Source organism: Euphorbia lathyris, chromosome 4 (genome assembly GCF_963576675.1).
Source record: "Euphorbia lathyris chromosome 4, ddEupLath1.1, whole genome shotgun sequence".
Classification (NCBI taxonomy): domain Eukaryota; kingdom Viridiplantae; phylum Streptophyta; class Magnoliopsida; order Malpighiales; family Euphorbiaceae; genus Euphorbia; species Euphorbia lathyris.
In genome coordinates this window covers 59,489,672-59,512,244 of record NC_088913.1, presented here as the reverse complement: position 1 = coordinate 59,512,244, position 22,573 = coordinate 59,489,672, and the positions used below count along the sequence as shown (strand labels likewise).

At 36.5% G+C, this 22,573-nt stretch overlaps 3 protein-coding genes across 3 annotated transcripts; 1 reads left to right on the top strand and 2 right to left on the bottom strand.

Moving 5' to 3' along the window:
- Nucleotides 1–1,025: 1,025 nt before the first annotated feature.
- Nucleotides 1,026–2,209, top strand: LOC136226817 (acidic endochitinase-like). The gene has a single exon (XM_066015474.1). It carries the CDS (start codon nucleotides 1,215–1,217, stop codon nucleotides 2,112–2,114), a length of 900 nt encoding a protein of 299 aa, XP_065871546.1. The 5' UTR covers nucleotides 1,026–1,214; the 3' UTR covers nucleotides 2,115–2,209.
- Nucleotides 2,210–9,330: 7,121 nt separating this feature from the next.
- LOC136227862 (GCN5-related N-acetyltransferase 8-like) lies at nucleotides 9,331–10,345 on the bottom strand. The gene has a single exon (XM_066016631.1). It carries the CDS (start codon nucleotides 10,265–10,267, stop codon nucleotides 9,569–9,571), a length of 699 nt encoding a protein of 232 aa, XP_065872703.1. The 5' UTR covers nucleotides 10,268–10,345; the 3' UTR covers nucleotides 9,331–9,568.
- Nucleotides 10,346–11,378: 1,033 nt separating this feature from the next.
- LOC136228035 (lysine-specific demethylase ELF6) lies at nucleotides 11,379–20,821 on the bottom strand. The gene is made up of 7 exons (XM_066016862.1): nucleotides 19,178–20,821; nucleotides 18,067–18,145; nucleotides 17,533–17,600; nucleotides 15,958–16,108; nucleotides 15,007–15,578; nucleotides 14,160–14,297; nucleotides 11,379–13,993 (listed from the first exon to the last, which is right to left on the bottom strand). Exons 1-7 carry the CDS (start codon nucleotides 20,325–20,327, stop codon nucleotides 11,568–11,570), a joined length of 4,584 nt encoding a protein of 1,527 aa, XP_065872934.1. The 5' UTR covers nucleotides 20,328–20,821; the 3' UTR covers nucleotides 11,379–11,567.
- Nucleotides 20,822–22,573: the final 1,752 nt, after the last annotated feature.

Genomic DNA, 22,573 nt, shown 5'->3' with positions numbered 1-22,573 from the left:
CTAATTTCATATCCTATTTTGCTTGTATATATATACACTATATTTTGTATGTTTTATTATAAATATATATACATTTTGTTGTTTTTTATATACAAATGTTATATTCTTTAGATTATGATGCGGGTATCTACTTCAAGGGTTCGAGTCCGGTAAAGGGAGTCGGAGGAGGAATGAAGCACGGGCAACCACGCGACGAAAAGGGACAAAACACGGCATGCCACCTATCCCACACGCCGTGTGGAGTGGGTGTTGGACCAAGAGGAGCTATGACGGGGCTTGGAAGGACGAGATTTGGGCGTTTTCGGGCACAAACTGACCCACACGTCGTGTGGCTTGTCCCCAAGTTTAGGGACTTGATGTATATATTTTTGGAATTTAGATTTAACAGGTTTTTGTACTTAGGTATTACCAAATAAGGAAGTCAAGGGAGTTGATAAGACATTTATAAAGTTTAATGAGCTAATCTACGTTTATGACAAGTTCACGGACTTGGTGATACGGAATAATCGACTTCAAGGAGCTGCTAAGGCACTTGCAAAGTTTAAAGAGTCAATCTACTATTACGGACAAGTTGAGGGAGCTGGTGATGTTTTAGGCCAAAAACAAAATTGCTTTCAAATAAGTTGATGGGAATTTTGTAATTGTCTGTAAACAATTTACAATTTAGAGAATGTTATCAGTACTATAATCCAATAATTATCAAATTATCATTCTTGAGTTAGTTGGTAATTTCTTGTATAGTATAATTTTGTAGCATTACCATGTGAAAGATAAAGAGTAGAATATTGTTAACCAACTAGTCTATGCTCTTATAATATGATTAAGCTACCTACTGAAACATAGTGTTTGTCATTTTCGAGTGACATTCCACATATATACACAAAACAAATTAATCATGTACAAGTAACAGATCCCATAGAAAGTTGTAATGATTAATGTAGTGTTTGTCATTATCTACTATTCAAGAAATATAAGTCTACAGCTGAAGATTGAGAGAATGGTCATATTGATAATAAAAGGTATTTAAGCCGTACGCATTCATTCGCCTGTGTTTAGTAATATTAGGTCGCATTGAATGAATCAACTGCAAAACAATTAATCTAATCTTCCATGTTTTTAATTAGCAATTACTAAGAGTATTATTCCTCTATAAAAGAGAAGCTTTTGGTACAGATCAAACACCAAATCAGAAGATCAAGCATCAAATACATAATATGGCAGGAACATTCTGGTTAGCAGCAGCTCTCTTGGCAATATTTGTTGTGGGTTCAGAAGTAGAAGCAGGAGGAATATCAATCTACTGGGGTCAGAATGGAAACGAAGGAACTTTAGCAGAAACATGTGCCACTGCCAATTATGAATATGTCAACATTGCTTTCCTCCCAACTTTTGGCAATGGCCAAACTCCTATGATTAACCTTGCAGGCCATTGTGATCCCTACACCAATGGTTGCACTGGTTTAACCTCTGATATTCAATCATGTCAAGCCAAAGGAATCAAAGTTATGCTTTCAATTGGAGGAGGAGCTGGGGGCTATTATCTTACATCTACACAGGATGCCATGGAAGTTGCTACTTACCTTTGGAATAATTTCTTGGGTGGGAATTCATCGTCTCGTCCTCTAGGACCAGCTGTTCTAGACGGGATTGATTTTGATATCGAAGGAGGTACAAATCAACACTGGGATGATCTTGCTAGATTCTTATCAGCATACACTAATCAGAGTCGGAAAGTATACTTATCTGCAGCTCCCCAATGTCCATTTCCTGATGCTTGGGTGGGAAATGCTCTCAATACAGGTCTTTTTGACTATGTTTGGATTCAATTCTATAACAATCCTCCTTGCCAATATTCATCTTCTGGCACTGGAAATATTACTAATCTTGAAGATTCATGGAACCAATGGATCTCGACTGTCCCGGCTAAGAAGATATTCTTGGGATTACCTGCTGCGCCTATTGCAGCTGGAAGCGGATTCATTCCTGTAGCTGATCTCATTTCTCAAGTCCTTCCTGCAATTAAGGGATCTAACAAGTATGGAGGAGTTATGCTTTGGTCCAAGTATTATGATGATCAAACTGGTTATAGCAAAGCTATCAACAGCTATGTTTAAATTACCTTTTCCTGATTTTATATCTACTACTTATTCATATTGAACAATGTACAAATAAATACATATATGCTTTTATTCTACCTATATTCCATCTATACATCATTCTCTTTCTTTTAATTCTCATATATTCATTTACAAAACAATTAAAAAAACATTGAAACCAAAAATAAAACACTAAATCATCTATAGTTGTCTAAAATAGAAGACAATTATCTACAATTTACCCAAATCTTTTAAGAATAAGTTACATTAACCTTTTGTCTACGTCAATAAGTCGAATCGCTCTAATGGTGCTTGCCGTCTAAACTCGGCGGAAAAGTTAAATAAGAGCTGAATCTATAAGAGAATCAATGATCAATGACTTAATATGGAAAATATATTAAAATGCAACAAATTTTAATCTAGAACAAAATAATTATTCATGTTTTATCATTAACGGTCAATCTCCCACTTTTAGAAAAAAAAAAGTCTCCTACATGACAAACTTATATGGCATTTTATCGGAAACGGAGTGTACTCATCCAAATCTAGTTATAATTTGCAAGCTGATGCTCGTGCCTCTCGCAGTGTAGAGGAAGGGTGGAAAAACTTATAGGCTCTAGTTCTGCCGCCAAAACTGAAATTGTTTATGTGGAAACTGGGCATACTACCGTTGAGGCCTAGACTTGCCAGCAGAAGAATCCCTATATCAATTAGCTGTTTATTGTGCCCAAACAATGTTGAACATGGCTGGCATTTGTTTAGGACGGGGCTCTACAGGTGCTAGTGTTAGACAAACGATTACGTCTGTCTTAGAAATGTTAGATGTGATTAACCAAAAAACAAAACGAACACAGAAAAATATATAAACAGTAAAACTGGAAATTAAAAGGAAAGAGATAGACAAATCTGGGGTCTGTATTAACAGTTTCTTTAAGACGATGTCGTCGCTATTGACGATCGTCTCCCAGGATACAACAGATTACGCAAGCGAACTCAAACCGTGTGTAGCCTAGTTATCACCGGAGTAGGAAAACAAGAACACTACGAAAAGATAAAGAGTATGTTGAAAAACTTCAACAACAGCTTTTTCATCTTTTTGCAACTTGTGAATTTTGACAATCCATTCTATATAATAGAACTTGAAAGGATATGTCTTTTCACGAACTAACACAACTGTACACGGACAAACACGACTGTTCACGACGAACAGGACTGTTCATGAAAGGATGTGTTTGTTGGTATTTAAATTAATATATAATTTTATTCAAATTTTTCCAACAATCCCCCACATGAATAAAATTAAAAAACGAGACGATTAGGATGTAGTGATAACTTTCTACAGAAGATATCTGTATAGTATAGGTAGCTAATGTGCCTTGAACCTTCCCTTGTGAAAGTATATTTACTTTACTGGCTGACTAGTAGACGCGATGTCTTTGAACTATTCTGCCGTTTGTGTAAACGATGATATACCCTACACAGATACCAACATAACACGGTATGGTTCTCATGGTTATGTTCGTTACGGTCATGAACATCGCCTGGTTCTGCGAGAGTTTAAGATAACTAGGCCTCACACTAGTCTCCATCGAAGTGACCCCACTTCACTCTAACATATGTGATTTATTTGCTCAAAATACTGACGCACAATGTATCATTAAAAGCATATAGCTTAACCTTTTCCCGTTGGTGTCACTGTTTACATCTAGGAATTAGGTTGTCCCTTTGAACCTAGATCTTGGGATCTTCAGTCAACTAGGTAGGGTTTTCCTTCACATAACGCCTCTTCTCTATGGGCTTTAGTCTCATTCCTTTCGATGATTTTTCAATTTGATCTCGGTTCAACCTTTAGGTTGGCGGATCCGCTGTGTTATCCTTTGATTCTACAAAATCAACAAGGATGACACTCGTTGAGATCAATTGACTAATGGTGTTATCACACGGAAGCTTTTCTACCTGTAACTTATCATACAGAAGCTTTTTATACCGTATATTCACCGACTTATATGATATTTTTCTTTAATTCCATCATTGTGACGTACTTATTTAAGGCAATTTGATTTTTACATTTTTAGTAACTTTTATAAATTAAATCTAGCCAACTAATGTTCATCTACCAGCATCTCGGTTAGATAACATTACTGCTCAAATTTGTAAATTTATGATATTTCACATTTCTAATGTAAATCCACCCTTACGCACGAGAATATCAAATATGGAATTTTCGCATATCATCGTCATCTCTAAAGAAAACGTATTTTCTTTTATCACAAAGTCTTTAAAATTCATACCAATGAATTTTCCTAGACTTTTAGTGTGGCTTACACGTTGCCAATGGTACAAGTAAGCTTAAAGTCTCTGAAGTGATCGTGTTCTTAAAACCGGATCCATCTTTAATTAACACATGTACCAACATATGACAAAATGAAATTAATATGTTTAAACAAACAGAAACAAAACAGTAATTAACAACTTTTTCTTTCTGAAATTTCAAACAAACCAAGTTAGAATCATAAAATTGTAATCTGTTTAAACAAACAGATACATAACAAATAATTAGCAAAAATATAAACTATTTATATAAAGTTGTCCTCCAATCTGTCCCGATATAATATTTCATTTGTACTCTGTTCGTCAAGATAATCTATCAAAATTTTCATGTACATCTCTTTGGAAAAAATACTCTGGTAGTCCAAAAAGACAAAATAAACAGAAACAACAATAATAATAATATAAACCTACACCAATGAATTGCAAAACGGCCGGATTAATAACATTTGATGTCCGTCACTCTGCTATACATAGTCATCTTCTTCTTGAAGAATTTAAAAACTTGATGTAACATGAAGTCTTTAGTGGAAGCAGTAATCAAATTGATTTCAATATCAATATAATCACTGCTATTATCCTTAGAATAACTACAAAAGGGTTAACACCAATCTCATTATGCACATAAATATAAATATAAACACATTTAAGAGATGGTCACAGGAAATCGGAAAAATTGGTATTAAACACCAAACCAGAAAACTATCTCTGTTTTCTTTTTTATCACACAACAACAATTATTTCCAATATAAGTAAAGCACAATAATTTTAAAGGAAATTTCTTTTTACATGGACATGAACAACATATTAAACTCAGGTCCAAAACAAAGCAAAAATTTAGAATTGTCTTACTGTTTCTGTGTATTTCTTTTGGAAATCACAAAACATAAAAAATATGTCTTAAGAATGTTAGACAAACGATTACGTCTGTCTTGAAAATGTTAGATGTGATTAACCAAAAAACAAAACAAACACAGAAAAATATATAAACAGTAAAACTGGAAATTAAAAGGAAAGAGATAGACAGTTTCCTTAAGATGATGTCGTCACTATTGACGATCGTCTCCCAGGATACAATAGATTACGCAAGCGAACTCAAACCATGTGTAGCCTAGTTATCACCGGAGTAAGAAAACAAGAACACTGCGAACAGACAAAGAGTATGTTGAAAAACTTCAACAACAGTTTTTTCATCTTTTTGCAACTTGTTGATTTTGACAATCCATTCTATATAAATAGAACTCGAAAGGATATGTCACTGTACACGGACAAACACAATTGTTCACGACGAACAGGACTATTCATGAAAGGATGTGTTTGTTGGTATTTAAATTAATATATAATTTTATTCAAATTTTTCCAACAGCTAGCATCCTCAACAACTGTTATAACCTAGAAAAGCTTTACAGTTATGTGGGCGATATGGAAGGCCAGCAATGATGCTCGGTGGAACCAGAAGGTGAGTAAACCCGCTGAAAACACAAACTTGGCTGTTCGTTTTGTTGATGAATGGTTACAAGCACAGGCCTCTAAGAAGAAAACTGATGAAGGGGACGATTCCATCCTTGAAACTGATACGAGTCGTTCAGGTATTATTGGAGAGGAGCTTGGGTCGTTGGAAGTGAGGAGGGGGTCGGAACTAGAAGAAATCCCAGTTAGGACTGCGGGAAGTGCAGAATTGGGAAGAGATGCAGGGGTTCGGGTTGAAGGAGGGAGAGTTGAGGAGGAGGAGGAGGGGCGTGTTGAAAAATTAACTATTAATTTAAAATAAATAAATAAACAAAAAGATAAATAAGAAAAAAAAATGAAAGTCTAAATTGGGTGCCTCCATTGTTGAAAAAGGAGGCACCCACATTTAATTATTCAACTACTTGGTTGAATAATGGGTTCATTACATGGCTATAAATAGCCATGTAATATTCTTTTCAAAGGTAGTAAAATTGGGAAAAAAAAAGAGAAAGGGGAGTTAATAGAGTGGAAGAAAGATGTAGCTTGAGAGGAGGCACAATTGTGTCTTGTGAGTTTTTTAGAGTTTATTTTAGAAGGTAGTCTAATTATTTTGGAGAGAGATAAAAATAGTAAAGATAATTATTTAAGGTATTTTTTGGAAACACCCGAGTGCTACTATTTTTGTTTTATCTCATTGTAACTCTAGAAAGTTACCCTCTTGTAAACCTCATAAATTCAAGTGTTATCTCCTGACTCAACGTTAGAAGCAGCCTTAGTTTTTTTATTAACTAAAACTACCTCTGACCTCACTCAATTTCACTGTGCTAATAATTAAGTGAAAAAAAAATCTTAAGTGTTAAAAGAAACAAGTCAGCCTTTAAAAAGAAAGTTTTTTAAATAGTTCCTTAACCCCCCCCCCCCCCCCTTTAGGAACTAATTCTCACATTACAATGGACCAACATCGTGCTCTAGCGTGTTTAGAATCGGAAATTCTGTGGTTAAAGGAATTGTTGAGCGAAATTGGTCACTCTTCAACATCCTCTCCAGTTACGTGGTATGACAATTTAGGGGCAACCTATCTTACTACTAACCCAATTTTTCATGATCGGTCAAAGCACTTGGAGATTGATTTTCACTTTGTCAGAGGCAAAGTAGCAAAGAAGGAGCTTAGTGTCTCTTACATTTCCACGTTTGGTCAAACAGTCGATATCTTCACTAAAGCACTGGTCAAAGCTCGGTTTCTTGACATTAGAAGCAAGTTGAAGGTTTATCTACCATCAACTTGAGTGGGGGTGATAAGGGTACTCGGTCAAGAGCTATTCTGTTTTAACAGAATTGAACTTGTCAAAGTTCTGTTCCTAATATTCTGATTTGTTTCCCTATAAATATGTATTTCAATTAGATCAGATTTCCTTTTATTTTGAATTCAAATCTGTTGTAATCTCACACTTGTAAATCCCTATATATATACTCGCATTAATGATAAATCAAAACTCAGTGGAGACCTATTCTCTTCAAGTTTGAACTGTTAGTTTTATTTTTGTACTTTAACCAAAAATCATTATAGCTTCTCATCCTCACCACCTCACGTTTGGAAATCATCTGCTCACCATTGAATTAAAAATGGGTTTGTCCAATCTAAAGTATTAAGTCATTTTTTAGAAGAAAGTACAAAAATAAATCTTGTTGTTTGAGTCATTTTCAAACATAGTCTATGTGGTTTAAAAGTTGACAAGCAGTTACCTTAAGGTTCATTCTGTTAGCAAACACAGACTAAATTGACTAACGGTGTTACAAAAAGTCAAAAGTCAAAGGAAAAATAGTTAATTTTGTGATTATATTTAGTTATTTTATAAATTAACTCCTCTTATTATCTAATTATCATAAACAAACTCTAAAATAAAAAATAAAAATCAAATACACCATTTTCTCCATCTCTTTTTAATTTCTTATTTTTCTTTTTCTTCCTCTATCTTCTCTTTCCTTTTTGTTAATTTTTTTCTCTCTAAAAATTACTTACTGGGTAGAGACGATATTTTTGCAGCCTTGATGAAGCTCAACACAGTGTCCACGGCCAGGACATTTAACCCATTTCTTCAACTTCATAAGCCGCATAAAAACACATCATGCATATCTTGACCACATCTATGAATCAAAACAATTCTTTACAATTTGGGCATTCTGATTTCTTCAGTCTCACCGCATTCATTCAGTAGCTTGAATTAGGCCATGGAATTGAGCTTTGGCAAATAAGATCGCACCATTCCACAAACAGATTTTCAGTAATAATATCCCCGCAATCAAATGGATCTAACGAATATTGGCAAGTCAAGCCTCGGCATACTATCATGTTTCCTCCTCTCTTGTCTTCAATCTTGAATTGTATGACACTAAACTTGTTACTTTGGCCCAAAGAGTAACTAACATTTATGAACTATTTTTCATTGAAATCACTAAACTTATTTTTTAACACTGTATCACTAAACTTCCAAACATTAAAAATCATTCACATGCCGCGAATCCTCTTGAAAAAAAGGGGTGCCTTCGGGAACGCGGACACGGGTGGTGCATGGCTGTCGTCAGCTCGTGCCGTAAGGTGTTGGGTTAAGTCCCGCAACGAGCGCAAACTTTATTTTAACATTGTGCCACTAACTTTAATTAACGCCTCAAAATTATTGTTAACAGTCTTAAAATGGAAATGACATTTATCATGAAACCATATTTTTCAAAATCACCATTTTTTGGAACTTTCTCTCTAAAAATTTGCTTTCTCTCCTAACCGAACAACTCCTGAATGACATCAAAACGAAAATTTTGAAAAATTAAAGTTTCTTAAAATATCACTAATTCTTGGAATTTTTTATTTTGAGATCGTCAAAAGATATTTTGAAACGATAATTGGAGTTTAGCAGTCATAATATTAAAAAAAAGTGTGAAATTAAGTGACTTTTATATTGTATTTTGAAGTTTAATATTTATAGTGTAAGCATAGTTCAATGGCCATGGGTGTAAATAACCATTAGACATGCTCTTATCATATTCAATTTACCAAGGTAAAGAAGAAAAAAGTGTGGAGGGGAAGAAATAGCTCAGTGGAAAACAAGTATATGATTTGCTGAGGCAGGCATCCACTTATGGCGAATGAAATGGAAGTCTCTCAAAGCTCAAACTAGATCAGCAAATTACCATTCCTAACCTTTCATTTTCGCAACAATTCAAACTCTTGATGCACAAAAAATACGCAATCCTCGAAACAGAAAGACTAGATGCTTAATTGCCAAGCATGAAACTGTTTAATTTAACGTTTCAAAACAGAATTTATAGAATATCATCTCTATCTGCTTAATATAAATAATTATCCCTTGTCTGATTGAAATTAAGCATTGAACTTTGATCCCATGCTATAAAAATCTAAAATTTCAGAGCATAAACTTGAATTTTCACTATTTCAGAGATCTTGAGAATAAAATTTCCAGTTGTAACTATTAATCTGCAATTTCATACCTCACCAACCAAAGGAGTTCAAATTAGCAGTAAACAACAAAGATCAAAGACTAACATTTGAATGAACACTTGCTTTTTCTTCTTTCCACTTCATTCAATACCCCACTACTAACATCTATTATCATTTTAATCCCCAAATTAAAAAACCAACACAGAAAGAACGCTAACCCTAAAATTGGGCACATCACAATTTAAATGGCGTCACGATAAGCTTCAAGAGACTCACCAGTAAGCCTGCAGATCCTCCATTCAGGTAAGATCTTCGCACCCATTTCTTCATAAAATTTAATTGCATTCACATTCCAATCGAGTACCACCCACTCTACTCTCCCGTATCCCATTTTCACCGCCTGTCCGGCCACCGCAGACAGAAGCATTTTCCCCATTCCTTTCCTCCTATAACATTCCCTCACAAACAGATCCTCGATGTAAAACCCTGGCTTCGCTAGAAATGACGAGTAATTTGGGAAGAACAGCACGAATCCAGCTACCACAACATCATCACTTCCGCTTCTGAAAGTTTCGGATTCTGGATCGGTGATTGGATAATCGAGTTGGACGATTTGCTCAATGGATGTGAAATTGGGGAAAGTTAGTTTCTGAAGAGGACTAGGGGAAACCTCGAGAAGGAAGACGGTGAATGATTGGAACGGCAAGGAGTTGAAGAGAGTGGATGAAAGGGAGGATTCAGTGGCGACGCACATATCAGTGAGGCGCTCGAAGACGGCCATTTGGTTGATGAGTTTGTGGATATGGGGAACATCAGTCGGTGTTGCTAGGCGGATCCTGGTGAAGAGAGGGTGGCCGACGGGGGTACAGTCGGATTCTGGAAGGCCGGTGGGTGGAGATGGAGTAGGGGCCGGCGGAGGCGGTGGAGCGGCAGCTGCCATTTCTATTAAGTGAATGGGAATGAGGTTGTAGAGGAGTCTAGGTGAGAGGTTTTAGATAAAACCACGGAGGTCATATCATTTATACATGTGCCGTTTTTGTTGCTAAAAGGCACACTTATATTTAGACCTGTCCATGGGCCGGGCTCAGGCCAGATCTATCAAGTTTTTAGATAAAAAAAAAATGCTTAGTCTAAGCCTAGCCCAGTCCACTATTAATTTAGGGATGTTCGGATCGGATTAGGTTCAAACTTAAAAATCAAATCACAAACTCAACTCATATAAACACACCTGAATATATATATATATATATATATATATATATAAAGTTATTAATTATAAAAAATTGCTAATAATCAGCAATCTTCCTCTCCGAAGAATCTCTAGGGGTGTGTTGGAGCAACTACTAGCAATTTTTAAAAATTGCTAATAATCAGCAATCTTCCTCTCCAGAGGATCTTTAGGGGTATGTTTGAGGAACTAATTAGCAATATTTAAAAATTGGCGAGCCCTGATTATTAGAGAGGGACAATTAAAAGCCTCCAATTTCTAAGAGCATCCTTAATGGTTGGAGGGTAAAAAGTCACACGGTAAAAAATCATTTTCCTTTTAAAAACAATTTCCATAAAAAAAAAAAACAAGTCTTACTTTATTGAATAAAATGAGTCCAGAAATTAGCTCATATAGCTTTTCAGAGTAAAACACTCTCATGAAATGGAGAGCCTCACAATTGGACAATGTCCAAATCAACCATTTTAATGGTTGGATAGTGTTTTCTTATAAGGAAAAATTGCAGAATGGTCCTTATAATGGACCACTAAAGAAAAGACGCTATAACAAGTCACAAGGAACTGGCGACTTGATAGAAATGGAAAGCGTTTCAACCTTGTGTCACGCGGAAGGGAGTGCAGGACACGAAGCTCAACTGGTGCACATGTGTAGAAAATGCAGCATGAGATGAGAAACTGTGATAAAAAGAAAAAATTGCCAACATTGGGCCTGTTGTTTTCAGCAGTAATAATTGGCATTTTAATGCTTTGTAATTCAATTGACGCTATGTACGTGCCTTTTCTCCTGAAGACATATAAGGGCAAAATTGGGGGAACATTAAATATAGCATCATAAATAAATATAATGGATGATGATCTAAGTGGCATAAAAAGGTTTTCAACTATCACAGCAATGCATTCAAATAATTTGGAGAATGCTTGCTCACCTACAAAAGATCAGTCTAACCCTACACTAGAGTTTCACTTCACACATCATTTTGTACAAAAAAAACATCCCAACATATAACAACTTTTCAGGCATCTGTATTCACATAGTGTCCTGTTTTTCTCCTATGTCTGCTATAGTCTGATACAAATCTGAATGAAAGTCCACACCCTTCTACCTTGCATTTGTATGGCTTCTCTCCCGTATGTACCCGTATATGCTCCGTTCTAGCCCATGCCCACTTGAACGACATCGAGCACCCCTTCCACGGACACTTGAGGGGTCTATCGTCTTCATGTACACGTTGATGAATTGTTGCGTATTTGTGAGAAGTAAATCTCTTCCTACACCCTTCTATTGGGCATCTGTTGCGTTTGTGCAGCTGTAGCTCTGCCTTCGTCGAGAAACTCATTCGACAACCTTCTATGTCACACTTGTGAGACCTCTTTGTACTTCCCGTCTTTTTCGTGCAAACAGCTGAAGCATCAGGGAGTTTCCTTGCTTTCTTCGTTACTGGATTCTCCTCAATCGGTTTTTTAACATCAACTGCAGTTCTACATGTAGCATCTTTCGCAGCTCGCGGCCTCAATCCTTCACATGGGCTTCTAATAAAAGCATTGCTATCTAAATTATCATCTGTCAACTGCTCCAGCTCATTCTTTCTTTTACTTCCCTTTCTAGAGGATCTTGGATCTACCACAACGGATTCAACACTGTTTTCTACAGCGCAGAGTTCGTCTTCATTTCCAGAACATCTTTTGAATGGGCATTCCTTCACATTATTTGCACTTGTAGCCTGGCAGATTTTATTTGCTTCATTGTTCATAGACAACCCATAATCTGAGTAAATTTCCTTCAGCTCTTCCACGTCTATATTCTCCAAGCCGAGAGACAAGTCATCAGCAGCACGAATTTCAGAACATCCTTCAACCGTGATACGAGCAACTGGATCTTGCATTTGAGTAGAGGAATAAGAGGCAGGCTCCTCCACATTACTTCTGTTCGTAGCCACAAGTCTTTCCTCTATCTGGAAGTCCAGAGTTGTGCCAGTGCACAACTCGTCTTCAGACGGATCTATTTCCATTTGCATAGCGGAACAAGGTACACTTTCCTCTTGCCTTTCAGTTGTAGCCTGAATTGCCGGCAGCACCCCATCATTCGAAGTGTCATCATAACATGAGTCACCTACTGCACACAGCTCCCTGGAAATTCCCGAACATCCATCTGCAGATATATGATGTGGATGATTTACCAACCTCACATTATCTACAACAACCTCCTCCCTGTTACTTTCAGCTTCATGCTGTGATTTATCTTCTGCAGCAGAGATCTCTTGTAGATATTCCGTGCTTCTTTTGGACGCAAAAAGATTATTACTTTCATTCCCATTTTGCAATTCAAGGTTCACTTCATTAGCCACAGCCACACAAGCAGAAACCTCATTATTCGTGCATGATTTCTCTGCAACCTCATTATCCATTTGTTCTCGAGGTGCGCCGGAAACATGTAAAGTAAATAACTTAGCTGGATTACCAACCGCATTCATCAAAGCATCATCTTTACCAACCAAGCTGATATCTTCTATAATTTGACACCCTCTTTGCATTTCAGACATCCCATCATCTTCAGAAACGCATGGTCCAGAGCATTCCGTAACATTAACGTTACAATTGCCATTTACACCAGTTCCAACAGTGTCTTCCTGTTGTGTGTTAAAACTACAAGAGGCAGCTAAATTGCATATATTACCATTGCTGTTTGACTCTTCCAAAGTTTGATTAACACCTATAGTAGGAGTTAGAAGTGAAGCAGTGATGTGTGAAGGTTCAGAATTCAAGTTCATATCACCGGTTGCTTCAATCGCTTGGATATCATGCAGCACTGGAGACATTCCCACAGAATCACTTCCCCAAATTCCTGAATTAGAGGGATTAATCTTAGGTGTTTTTCCAGTAGGCTTAATAAGATCTCCGCAACTGGTAACTGAAACCTCTTGCTCCATGATCTCCCTAGTGTGACCTTCACTCCAAGTTGAGGAACAATCCATTTTAGGTTTATACTTTCTTCTTGTATATTGAATAAGTCTTTCTTCTTTCTCAATGACGACATCAGATTTTTTGCCCAACACATCATCTTTCGTTTCTTCAACAGCATCCAATCGGTTGTTTTGTGCAGGCTGATTGATCTTAATTCTTGACCTAGATTTTCTGGATTGCCATTTGATGTTTAAGAAATCTGAAGTAGTTCCATCAGAAAATAGTCCCCCCAAAGCTAACGCATGATGTACTTTATTGGATGGAGAGTTCTTTCTAACCTTTACACAGTATCTTAAGTTGATACCCATTTTTGAAGTCCAATCTTCTCCGCATTGCGCACGGTTTTCACCATCAAGTGCAAGATATATCAAGTTCAAATCTTCTTGGGATGCAGTATTTAATGGAGCCTCTTTATATTGGAAAGGAATACCAATCTCCTCAGCAATGGAAACAGCATGTGCTTTTATTTTCTGATAGTCTACATGAATTTAGGACCAAAAACAAAAAACAAAAAAAAAAAAAAAAACGAGTAAGAAAAATGACTTCATAAGGAAATAAACAATGAAGTGAAGATAATGCATGAACAAACAGTTAAATTCAATTCTACTGAGCCAAAGTACAAACATAATTAAAGCCCATCTAACCTGAATGGCAAATTATACGTCTGTTTGCTCCACCTTTAGACCTTAGAAGCTCCTTAATCTGGAGACCATGCTCAAGGCAGAAAATCCGAGGTCTCAGAAATTTATTAGAGTTATTCCACCCTGTCGGCACTTCCAGATCTGTATGATGCAGAGAAAGATCCGTCATGCCAGGGAGATTGTGAAAGTATAAAGCACACAACTGACCAAATTTAGCATCTGAAAAGGCTGAATTGAACAAAACAATTTGCTTCTCTTGAGAAAACAGACGCTACTCATGTATTAGTTCAAATTTGCAATTAATATGGATTCAACTTGACAGTAAAGAGTTCTTTGAATACTAAGGAAGTTATTACGTACATCAAGATGATACAGAAAAAAATGTCAGAAATGGAACAAATAACTTAACTTGACTTTCAAAACGTCCTAATGGTTATTAGTGTTTGATGACTACTGTATGAAATGAATACTAATGATTGTCTGCGTCAATCATAAAGCAGTAGGCTCCTCCAAGTTTCTTTTAAAATGATTTTGAGAATCAGCAAAAAAAATTACGTGTCTTTGAAGCATTTCAAACATCTTTCAATAATTTTCTCTATATTAAGTGCACTAAAATAAGTTCATAGTTCCTACAAGTTATTCACGGTAATATAAGAATGTTAGTAGTGTTCCTTGAACAGTCACAACATGGTAGCATATATTTTGGGTTGAGTAAAGCACCATAGAGAGGAACAACTGAACGCAGAAAAGAGATAGATAAGGATAGAAAAAGTAGTGCCATAGTAGACAAAAAAGCAACAGAAGATACCATAGGAATAATGAAGCATGGCAAATAAATGTTAACTCAAACCTGGAATTGAGCACCTAATAGATCCATCAGGGATAGCAGAGGAATGACAATTTTCAGGTTTCTCTGCTCCATATCCTTCTTGAACCAATGGATGATCCACAGCAAAAATTTCTGTAGATGCTCCGTCACATGGTTGAACCACAGACATAAAGGGAAAACCAAGGATTCCACAAGCAGCACATACCAATGTACCTGAATCAACTTGAAAATCACAGGACAGATCATCATTGTCCATGTATAGATCATTAAGTGTTTCCATATAAAAACTCATCTCCTTAAAAAGATCATTCCCAGTAGTGTTACTATTATCTTCAGAATGGGTATGGAGAACATTTTCTGTCATGCTAGAAATTGTGCTTGGCAACTGGGACTCTTTACTTGCACATGGCAACAAATCGGGGTTCCAAATCACCACACCAGAATCTGATTCTTTACTGAGAATAACAGATAAAATGCTGTTTTCTCTCAAAATATCCTCTATAAAAGCCTTCTTCACTGACAACTCCCTTTCTTCTTTCAAACGGTCTCTAAGACGAGAACTTCGTGCACCTGGTAGAAATGATCTTGGTACCCTGGTACGAAAACAAACTTAGTGATGAGATATTGAAACGAAACCATATCTCATCTTCCATATACAGCATCAGAAAAGCATAAGATGGAAGCCCAATTTTCACATAATATTTCACTCGCGCTCCATTAGCTAAAAAGTTTCATTGTGTTAACACTAAGAGTACATCTAGCTGCATCTCGGTGGTAAAGACATCTCTTTTTATGGGAGAGGTCAATGTTCGAGTCTCCTTATGAGCAGATACTAAACTCTTTGTATAGCATAAGAATCTTAAAAACAAAAAAATAAAAAATAATACAAAGACACCAGATAGGAATCATTATAACATTATAGAGAAAGTATTATAGATGAGGAAGATAGGGTAAATGTAGTAAGATTTGCACCTTGAAACAAAGGACATGGTCAGCAAGTATAGCAGCTGCTGATGCGAAAGCATGGGTAGATAATTCATGGCAGCTCTTCGCACAGCAGCTTCCTTAGCTACTTTAAGCCACTGTGGAGTTGCAAAATTAGCAGCTTCGCCACAGTTGAAACCTAATGCAATTGCACACAACAGGAGAAAATGAACACATTGAACAGGAGGAAGACAAGGAAATAGAAATAAATACACTAAAAAAGGAATCCCAGAAGTGCTATAATTATTATCCCACTGAAAATTGCACGCACCAATTGCATATTACAAAAAACATCATGAATTAAGTTATAGTCCAAATGAAACCCTGAGATTCTGTTTGAACCATCACAGACCTCAAAATTATATTTTCTCAACACTGCTGTAATAGCAAGCAATTTGATATAAATCAAATGTCAGCTTATTCTTATGGACAAAAAATTTGGCTCAAACTCATACCCATCCCCCCTTCTTATCCCCTCTCTTCTTTTTCTCCAATAGCACTCATTATTTCTTTTCATTTAATCCATTCTTTTGTCTCTCCTTCTTTCTCTCTTCCTTATGAATGCTCTAATGAACTGATTTAATTTTATTGCTTCAGTGTAAATATAACTTAGAGAGGGCGAGCCTTGGCGCAACGGTAAACGTTGTTGTCGTGTGACCAAGAGGTCACGGGTTCGAGTCTTAGGAGCGGCCTCTTGCCAAATAAATTGGCAGGGGAAGGCTTGCCCCCAGTACACCTTTGTGGTGGGACCCCTCCCCGGACCCTCGCTCAGCGGGGACGCGTAGTGCGACCGGGACGGCCTTTTTTTTTTTTTTAGTGTAAATATAACTTAGGGTGTGAAATACACAACAATTACAGTTATATGTATTATGGTGAACATATTACATGCAAGTATCAGAAGGTAAGGCTTCTTGAACAAAACAGAAAAGGAAACCAGTGTTTTTAGAGGGATCACCACCTGCCTCTACTAACGACCCGATAATCTTAAGATTGTTATCAGTAAGTATTTCCTAGATGCAAGAAAATTCGAAAGTTCGTTTTGAGAGCCATATATTTTATACATAGTTTTAGGTTCAGGTAAAACTTCTAAGTTCATATTCTATCAGTACTTTTATACAATTGATTTGATTATATAAGACAGGAGTTTCCACCCAGCTTGATACATGCTTATGCAACTATATTATCTATTAAACAAGTAAAACTGCAGAGACTGCAACTCGCCACTTTTCGGTATCAATACAAATTTGGAGGACTTTGAACAAAGTCGTTACTTTACAGCAGTATATTAAAATTATAAAAGCCAAAGTGAAAAGGGTGCCCAGACTTGAGAACAGGATCTTTTTGTCTATAAATGGATCAATCACATTCTCGGAACATATTCAACCTAAACTCTGGTATATTTCCATATCATCAGTAAAGAATCGATGGACTTGCATTTCACCAAAATTCAAGATGGTATTAAAAAAATAAGAGCAGTGCGCTTGGCTTAGGTGCCTAAGCTTCATAACAATAACAAGGGTTAATATAATTTGTAAGCTTGCTATTAAAGAGTGAAGCAATTACCATGGCTGAATCCTACATGGTAGGCCCTTGGAAAAGTCACGACAAAGTCACCAGGATTCTGTACTAACCTAAAGGAAAACCAAAATAAACATGAGAAGAATTTCAACACTCTCAATCAGCAGAAAACACCAAATTAATGCCTCAGTACATTACAAACAATCTAATTATTCAACAATTGAACATGTTTTACAACACTTTGTACCAAAAGGTTTTAATTAATAATAAGCATAAGACACTAGATGGTTGCATAAAGCATCATCTGTATGAAATTAACTTTCTATTCTTTCTCGAAAATAATATTTTGCATTTTTTGTATACATATCAGATTGTCATCGATAGATCATTAATTTTGTGCAATGAGTCATTTCATGTCCCAAAGAAAATTCTAGTGATGTTATTCAAATGATATTATTATACTGAGATTAGTTAACAGTTGGTAAACATTTTTCCTTTTTGAAGATTCAGCCGAACAAATATGAACAGAGCTCAAGGAGGTAATAAAAGTACAAAGAAAGAAAAAGAATCACAACATACCTACAGCAAGGAATGCCAGATGAAACTACTGTCTCAGGTGACAGAAGGGTTGTTTTCTCGCCCAACATTGAAAGAGCAGCTGTAGAAAAAACACCACATCTGTGAACATGTTATAGGAGTAAAATATCCAACAAATTTCATATCCTAATGCACTGTTTTTTTGGGAAGGATGATGAATGCTCAATCATAATGAAGTTACAAAACTAATTCTACAAGGAACACAACAAATACTCTGTGGTTAACTAGTCCAGAATCATGCACTTAATGATGTTATAAAAGAAATAAACTCCCATTCAAACTCAGCTCATCAAATTTGGCTCAAATTCTATCAAGTTGACCTCGAACTCACTCAAACAACAAGTTAAGACGAGTGCAAGTATTAAAACACTTTGGTGAGCTTAATCAACAATGAATTCATTTAGTTTTCAATATATAGTATTATAGATTATATTCAAAATAATACTTTATAATATGTGTTATTTGATGCTGGGTATGTATATACCACATTACCAATTCAAGTTTCAACTTGAGATTAATAATAGTAAGAAAAAAATCAAAGCAGTTATCAAGTGAAGTACAAGCGTATTGAATATTTCAACAAGTTTAGTCAAGAAATATGAAGTCAAGTAACTTTCAGTGGCTGTAAGTTTATAATCGAGATGAGCTCAAACTCACTACTCTATCAAGATTGACTCAGCTTGATTACACCCATATGTTATATCTAGATTCATCACTATAAACTCATCCATCCTTCAAAAACAGATATAGGATTAGATTTCAGGGGGGGGGAGAAACCCATCAAAAGAGGGTAGCTCACCAGCTAATGGACCACTTAGTTTATATCTGGATACAATATGCCAAAAATTTGGCATAATACTCAAAAACATAGAAAATAAAGGCCATCAGAAAGCATTATGCAGTCTAAAAGGAAAACAATAATATGTTGGCCTTTGTTTAAGAACTGATAAAGACAGGAATCAACAGAATAGATCTTAGTGTATGTATGTAGAAACATAAAGGAGGTTAGAGAAAATATCAAAGAAGATTTGCACGGATAATACTTGGTAGTAGTACACACAATAATATGGCATGCAACTCAAATGTGTAATACCTAAGCGATCGATACTTCCACCATAAGCTTCAGAGCGAATAACTTCCTCAAAAGTAAATGCATAATCTCCAGGAACTGAATACCAAGTCTTTGGAGAGCCAGTATGAAGAAAATTCATGCTATGAAGTTCATGATCCTCAACATGCCAAGCAAACCAACTGAACAACATACCGATATAGACCATAGGGGAAGTCACGCCCGGGATATCATCTGGCATGAAACGTGTAAGCGAGCCAGGTGAGCGTGCAATTACCTGTAGATTCCAAGGGCTGTTTGAAAGCTTCCAACCTGCAGTACCTTCCATATCATTACCTGAATTAGAAGATCTCAATGTTTCCTCCGTATATGAAGTGGAAGTAATAGATGCATGGGGTATTGTCTCTGTAGACATACTCAGTTCATTTTTTGTACCAATACCCTTGGCTCCCTCATTACTTGAATTATTTACACTATCCAATCCAACAGTAACGCAGTCAGAATTCTCTTTACTCTGCCGAAATGACTTATACGATGCCCTCTTCCTTCTACGCCTATGAAAATATTGAAACTGGCCCTGTGGCTCCCCAAAGCCTGACCCTGGCACATCATTCGCATACTCCACTTGGATAGGTTTCTCAGAAGCTGCCCTCCAAAACAATGCCTCAACAACCAAAGCATTAATCTCCTTAATTGGCCCCAACAAACTCCTTGCAAAAGCCTTTGATTTAGACTCAAACTGCTCCAATGTGTAAACCTCTCCACTTTGCCAGACTTGCTTATGAACACTAAGTTGTGGATTCTCCTTAACCATCCCTTTCGTTTTCTTCATACCCAGTCCTAACTCTTGATGCCTAGTTGTAAACACAGCTCTAGCCTCTCCATCACTAGCATTTTCTCTCGAACCCACTTTCAAAGAGGAACAAGGGCTTGATAAATCTACACCATCAACAACTTCTGGAGACTTGGACAATGACTTGTTCAAGTTATAAAAGACATATTTTTTAGAAGGTTTAGGCAAGGGTGGTATAATCTTACATATACCAAATGCACTAGCTTGCTTCTCTATTTTTGATATATAAGCAATTGGGTCTGCAAATTCAGTATCAGTTGGATGGAACTCAGGTGCCAAAGGCAAGTCGTTAAGCCATTTTGGTATTTCCACATTACCCATTTGAATACCAATTCACATTAACAATTACCTAATAGAGGAGTCAATATACAACAACATATGATGTACAATTATAAAGATTCCCGTGTTATTGAAGCTAAGGAGGAGTATATCTAAGCCCTAGATTCAAGATTTACAATTGGGCGGAATTGCAAATAGGGTTTCCGCAACTGTTCGTGATTGAAGGTACCCTGACTTGAAGAAATTGTTCAGATATCTAGAATTTAAAAGGGTAAATTTAAAAGGATAAACATATGGAACCTGTTACGACTCTACGAGACTTTGGTTTGGCTTTTTCCTTCTGCATGAGCACCAAAACGAATGAGAGGAAGAATTAGGGATTTCGTCAATGTTTTGAATCACATTTCTTATCCGGCGCATGATAACAATTTATCATATGAAGTGTTAACATGCACCCTATTGACAAAGCGCGCCACACTGAAACAAACAGTTCCTCTGGAACAAGGAGTTCGGTCGGCAGGGTCTCTTTTAAGCGCGAGATATGATGTCCGTTTTGTGAATGAGCGTATTTTAGTGTCTTCAACAATTATATAACTTTTCTTTTTTTATAAGTTCCAAATTTCCTTTATCGTTTTTGAAAAATCTTAGAGTTACTGTCAAGCTACGAAATAGTAAAAATTGAGATAAATTACACCAATAGTATTTGCCTAGTAGAAAATGTGGGCGTGCTCAGTGGCGGAGCTAGGAATTCAGACTTGAGGGGCTAATTTTAACCGTGGGGTTAAGGATAAATTTTCAAAGTCACATGATAGTTCTTTAGGTAACACAAAAATATAGGTCGTGGAATCGGCCTTGTGTCACTTTCTTGCTAATATATATCATTTTCTCATTTGGAGGATTGCTCACCGACCTCTAAGAATGGCCTGATGGACACATATTGGAGTTGAAATAATTTATTAAACCTGCCATTTTGATTACTTTTACTTTGATGTTCTCTTTTGACTCAAGTTTCCCTCCAACTTCACCTCATGCTTCTCCTTCGACTTAGCATCTCACTGCTTATTTTTTCTTGGCTTGTGAAAGTCAAAGTGGCCAACTTGACGGAGGCGAGACTTATATAGTTTTTAGACAGCTTCTTGAACGGCCTCCATAGCAACTAGGGGAATCTGTTGAGGTATGTCAATCTGTTGGTGAACATAATGCATATGAGAAATTCTAGTGTTTCTCCCATTTCCTCTATAGTTGCCCCACATCTCTCTAATTATAGGGTGGTCACTGCATCCTTGTGATATAAAATTATGTGGGATGTAGGATTATTATTTTCAAAATATTGAGGAGCAGGTGACTCAGTAGAATTTTCTTGGTAACGGCCTTCTACAAGATGACCTCCTCCATCAAGGGCAGAATCTGAGATTTCTCATCGCCGGACACACCACATATTTCATTAGACTTTGAGGATCCTTGAGGACCATAGTTTCCTCTATTCTTGATGACTCCTGGTTGCGATAGCTTTTGGAGTATCTTATCCATCTTTTGATCCTTGTTGCTCCTTAGAGCTTCCAGGTTCTTTTCAATGGAACTCAAATATCTCTCCAAGAATGGTGAATTTTAGATCTCTATAGAGATCCATGCTTGTCCTTTGGGGCTAACATTCTTTTCCCCTTCAGTTCATCCCACCATATGTGGAACATTGCCTGTTGCCGTAATCTCTTCTTCTTCGGAGCTAGCTGCTACATAATCTTTGTTGTTCTTATCATTTTTCTTTGGTGGTATTGTGATTTGGTCCCACTAGGCGTGCCAAATTTTGTTTTGTTTTTTATGGAAAATACGGGCGTGCCAAAGAATTATACTATTCTCGAACTATGAAATTAAATAGAGTGCATCTACTAACTTCTAAAATCGATCGATGTTGGAAATAAAAGAGACCTTAATATTTCATGAGGTTCTGATGATCAAAACGATACCAGCCTAAGAAATACTTGAAGAACAAAATAAAATAAATTGAAAGGAAATGATGTGCTTGGATTGAAATTAAATTGAACGTCTACAGACTGAGAAATAAAACTGAAAATGGAAAACTACACTGGAAATTCTAAAAATGTTGAAGTCTAGAGATAATTTGCTAGAGTTTTTCTTGAGCTTGTCATTTTCATCGTGATTTCTGCCTGTTGTAGATGTTGGGGGTAACTTCCTATTCTTCCCACCAATCCACATTCTACACCATATTGAGTAACTGCTTCACTTTAACTTTCATGATGGATTGATACTGATACTTTCTAATGTTCCTG

Excerpts from the sequence above, each read along its gene's own strand:
- LOC136226817 (XM_066015474.1), top strand. The coding sequence starts at position 1,215 with ATGGCAGGAACATTCTGGTTAGCAGCAGCTCTCTTGGCAATATTTGTT.
- LOC136227862 (XM_066016631.1), bottom strand. The coding sequence starts at position 10,267 with ATGGCAGCTGCCGCTCCACCGCCTCCGCCGGCCCCTACTCCATCTCCA.
- LOC136228035 (XM_066016862.1), bottom strand. The coding sequence starts at position 20,327 with ATGGGTAATGTGGAAATACCAAAATGGCTTAACGACTTGCCTTTGGCA. Across the intron at positions 18,146-19,177 it reads TGGAAGTATCGATCGCTTAG|CTGCTCTTTCAATGTTGGGC; the intron begins GTATTACACATT and ends TTTTTTCTACAG. Across the intron at positions 17,601-18,066 it reads TCTGGCATTCCTTGCTGTAG|GTTAGTACAGAATCCTGGTG; the intron begins GTATGTTGTGAT and ends GTTTTCCTTTAG.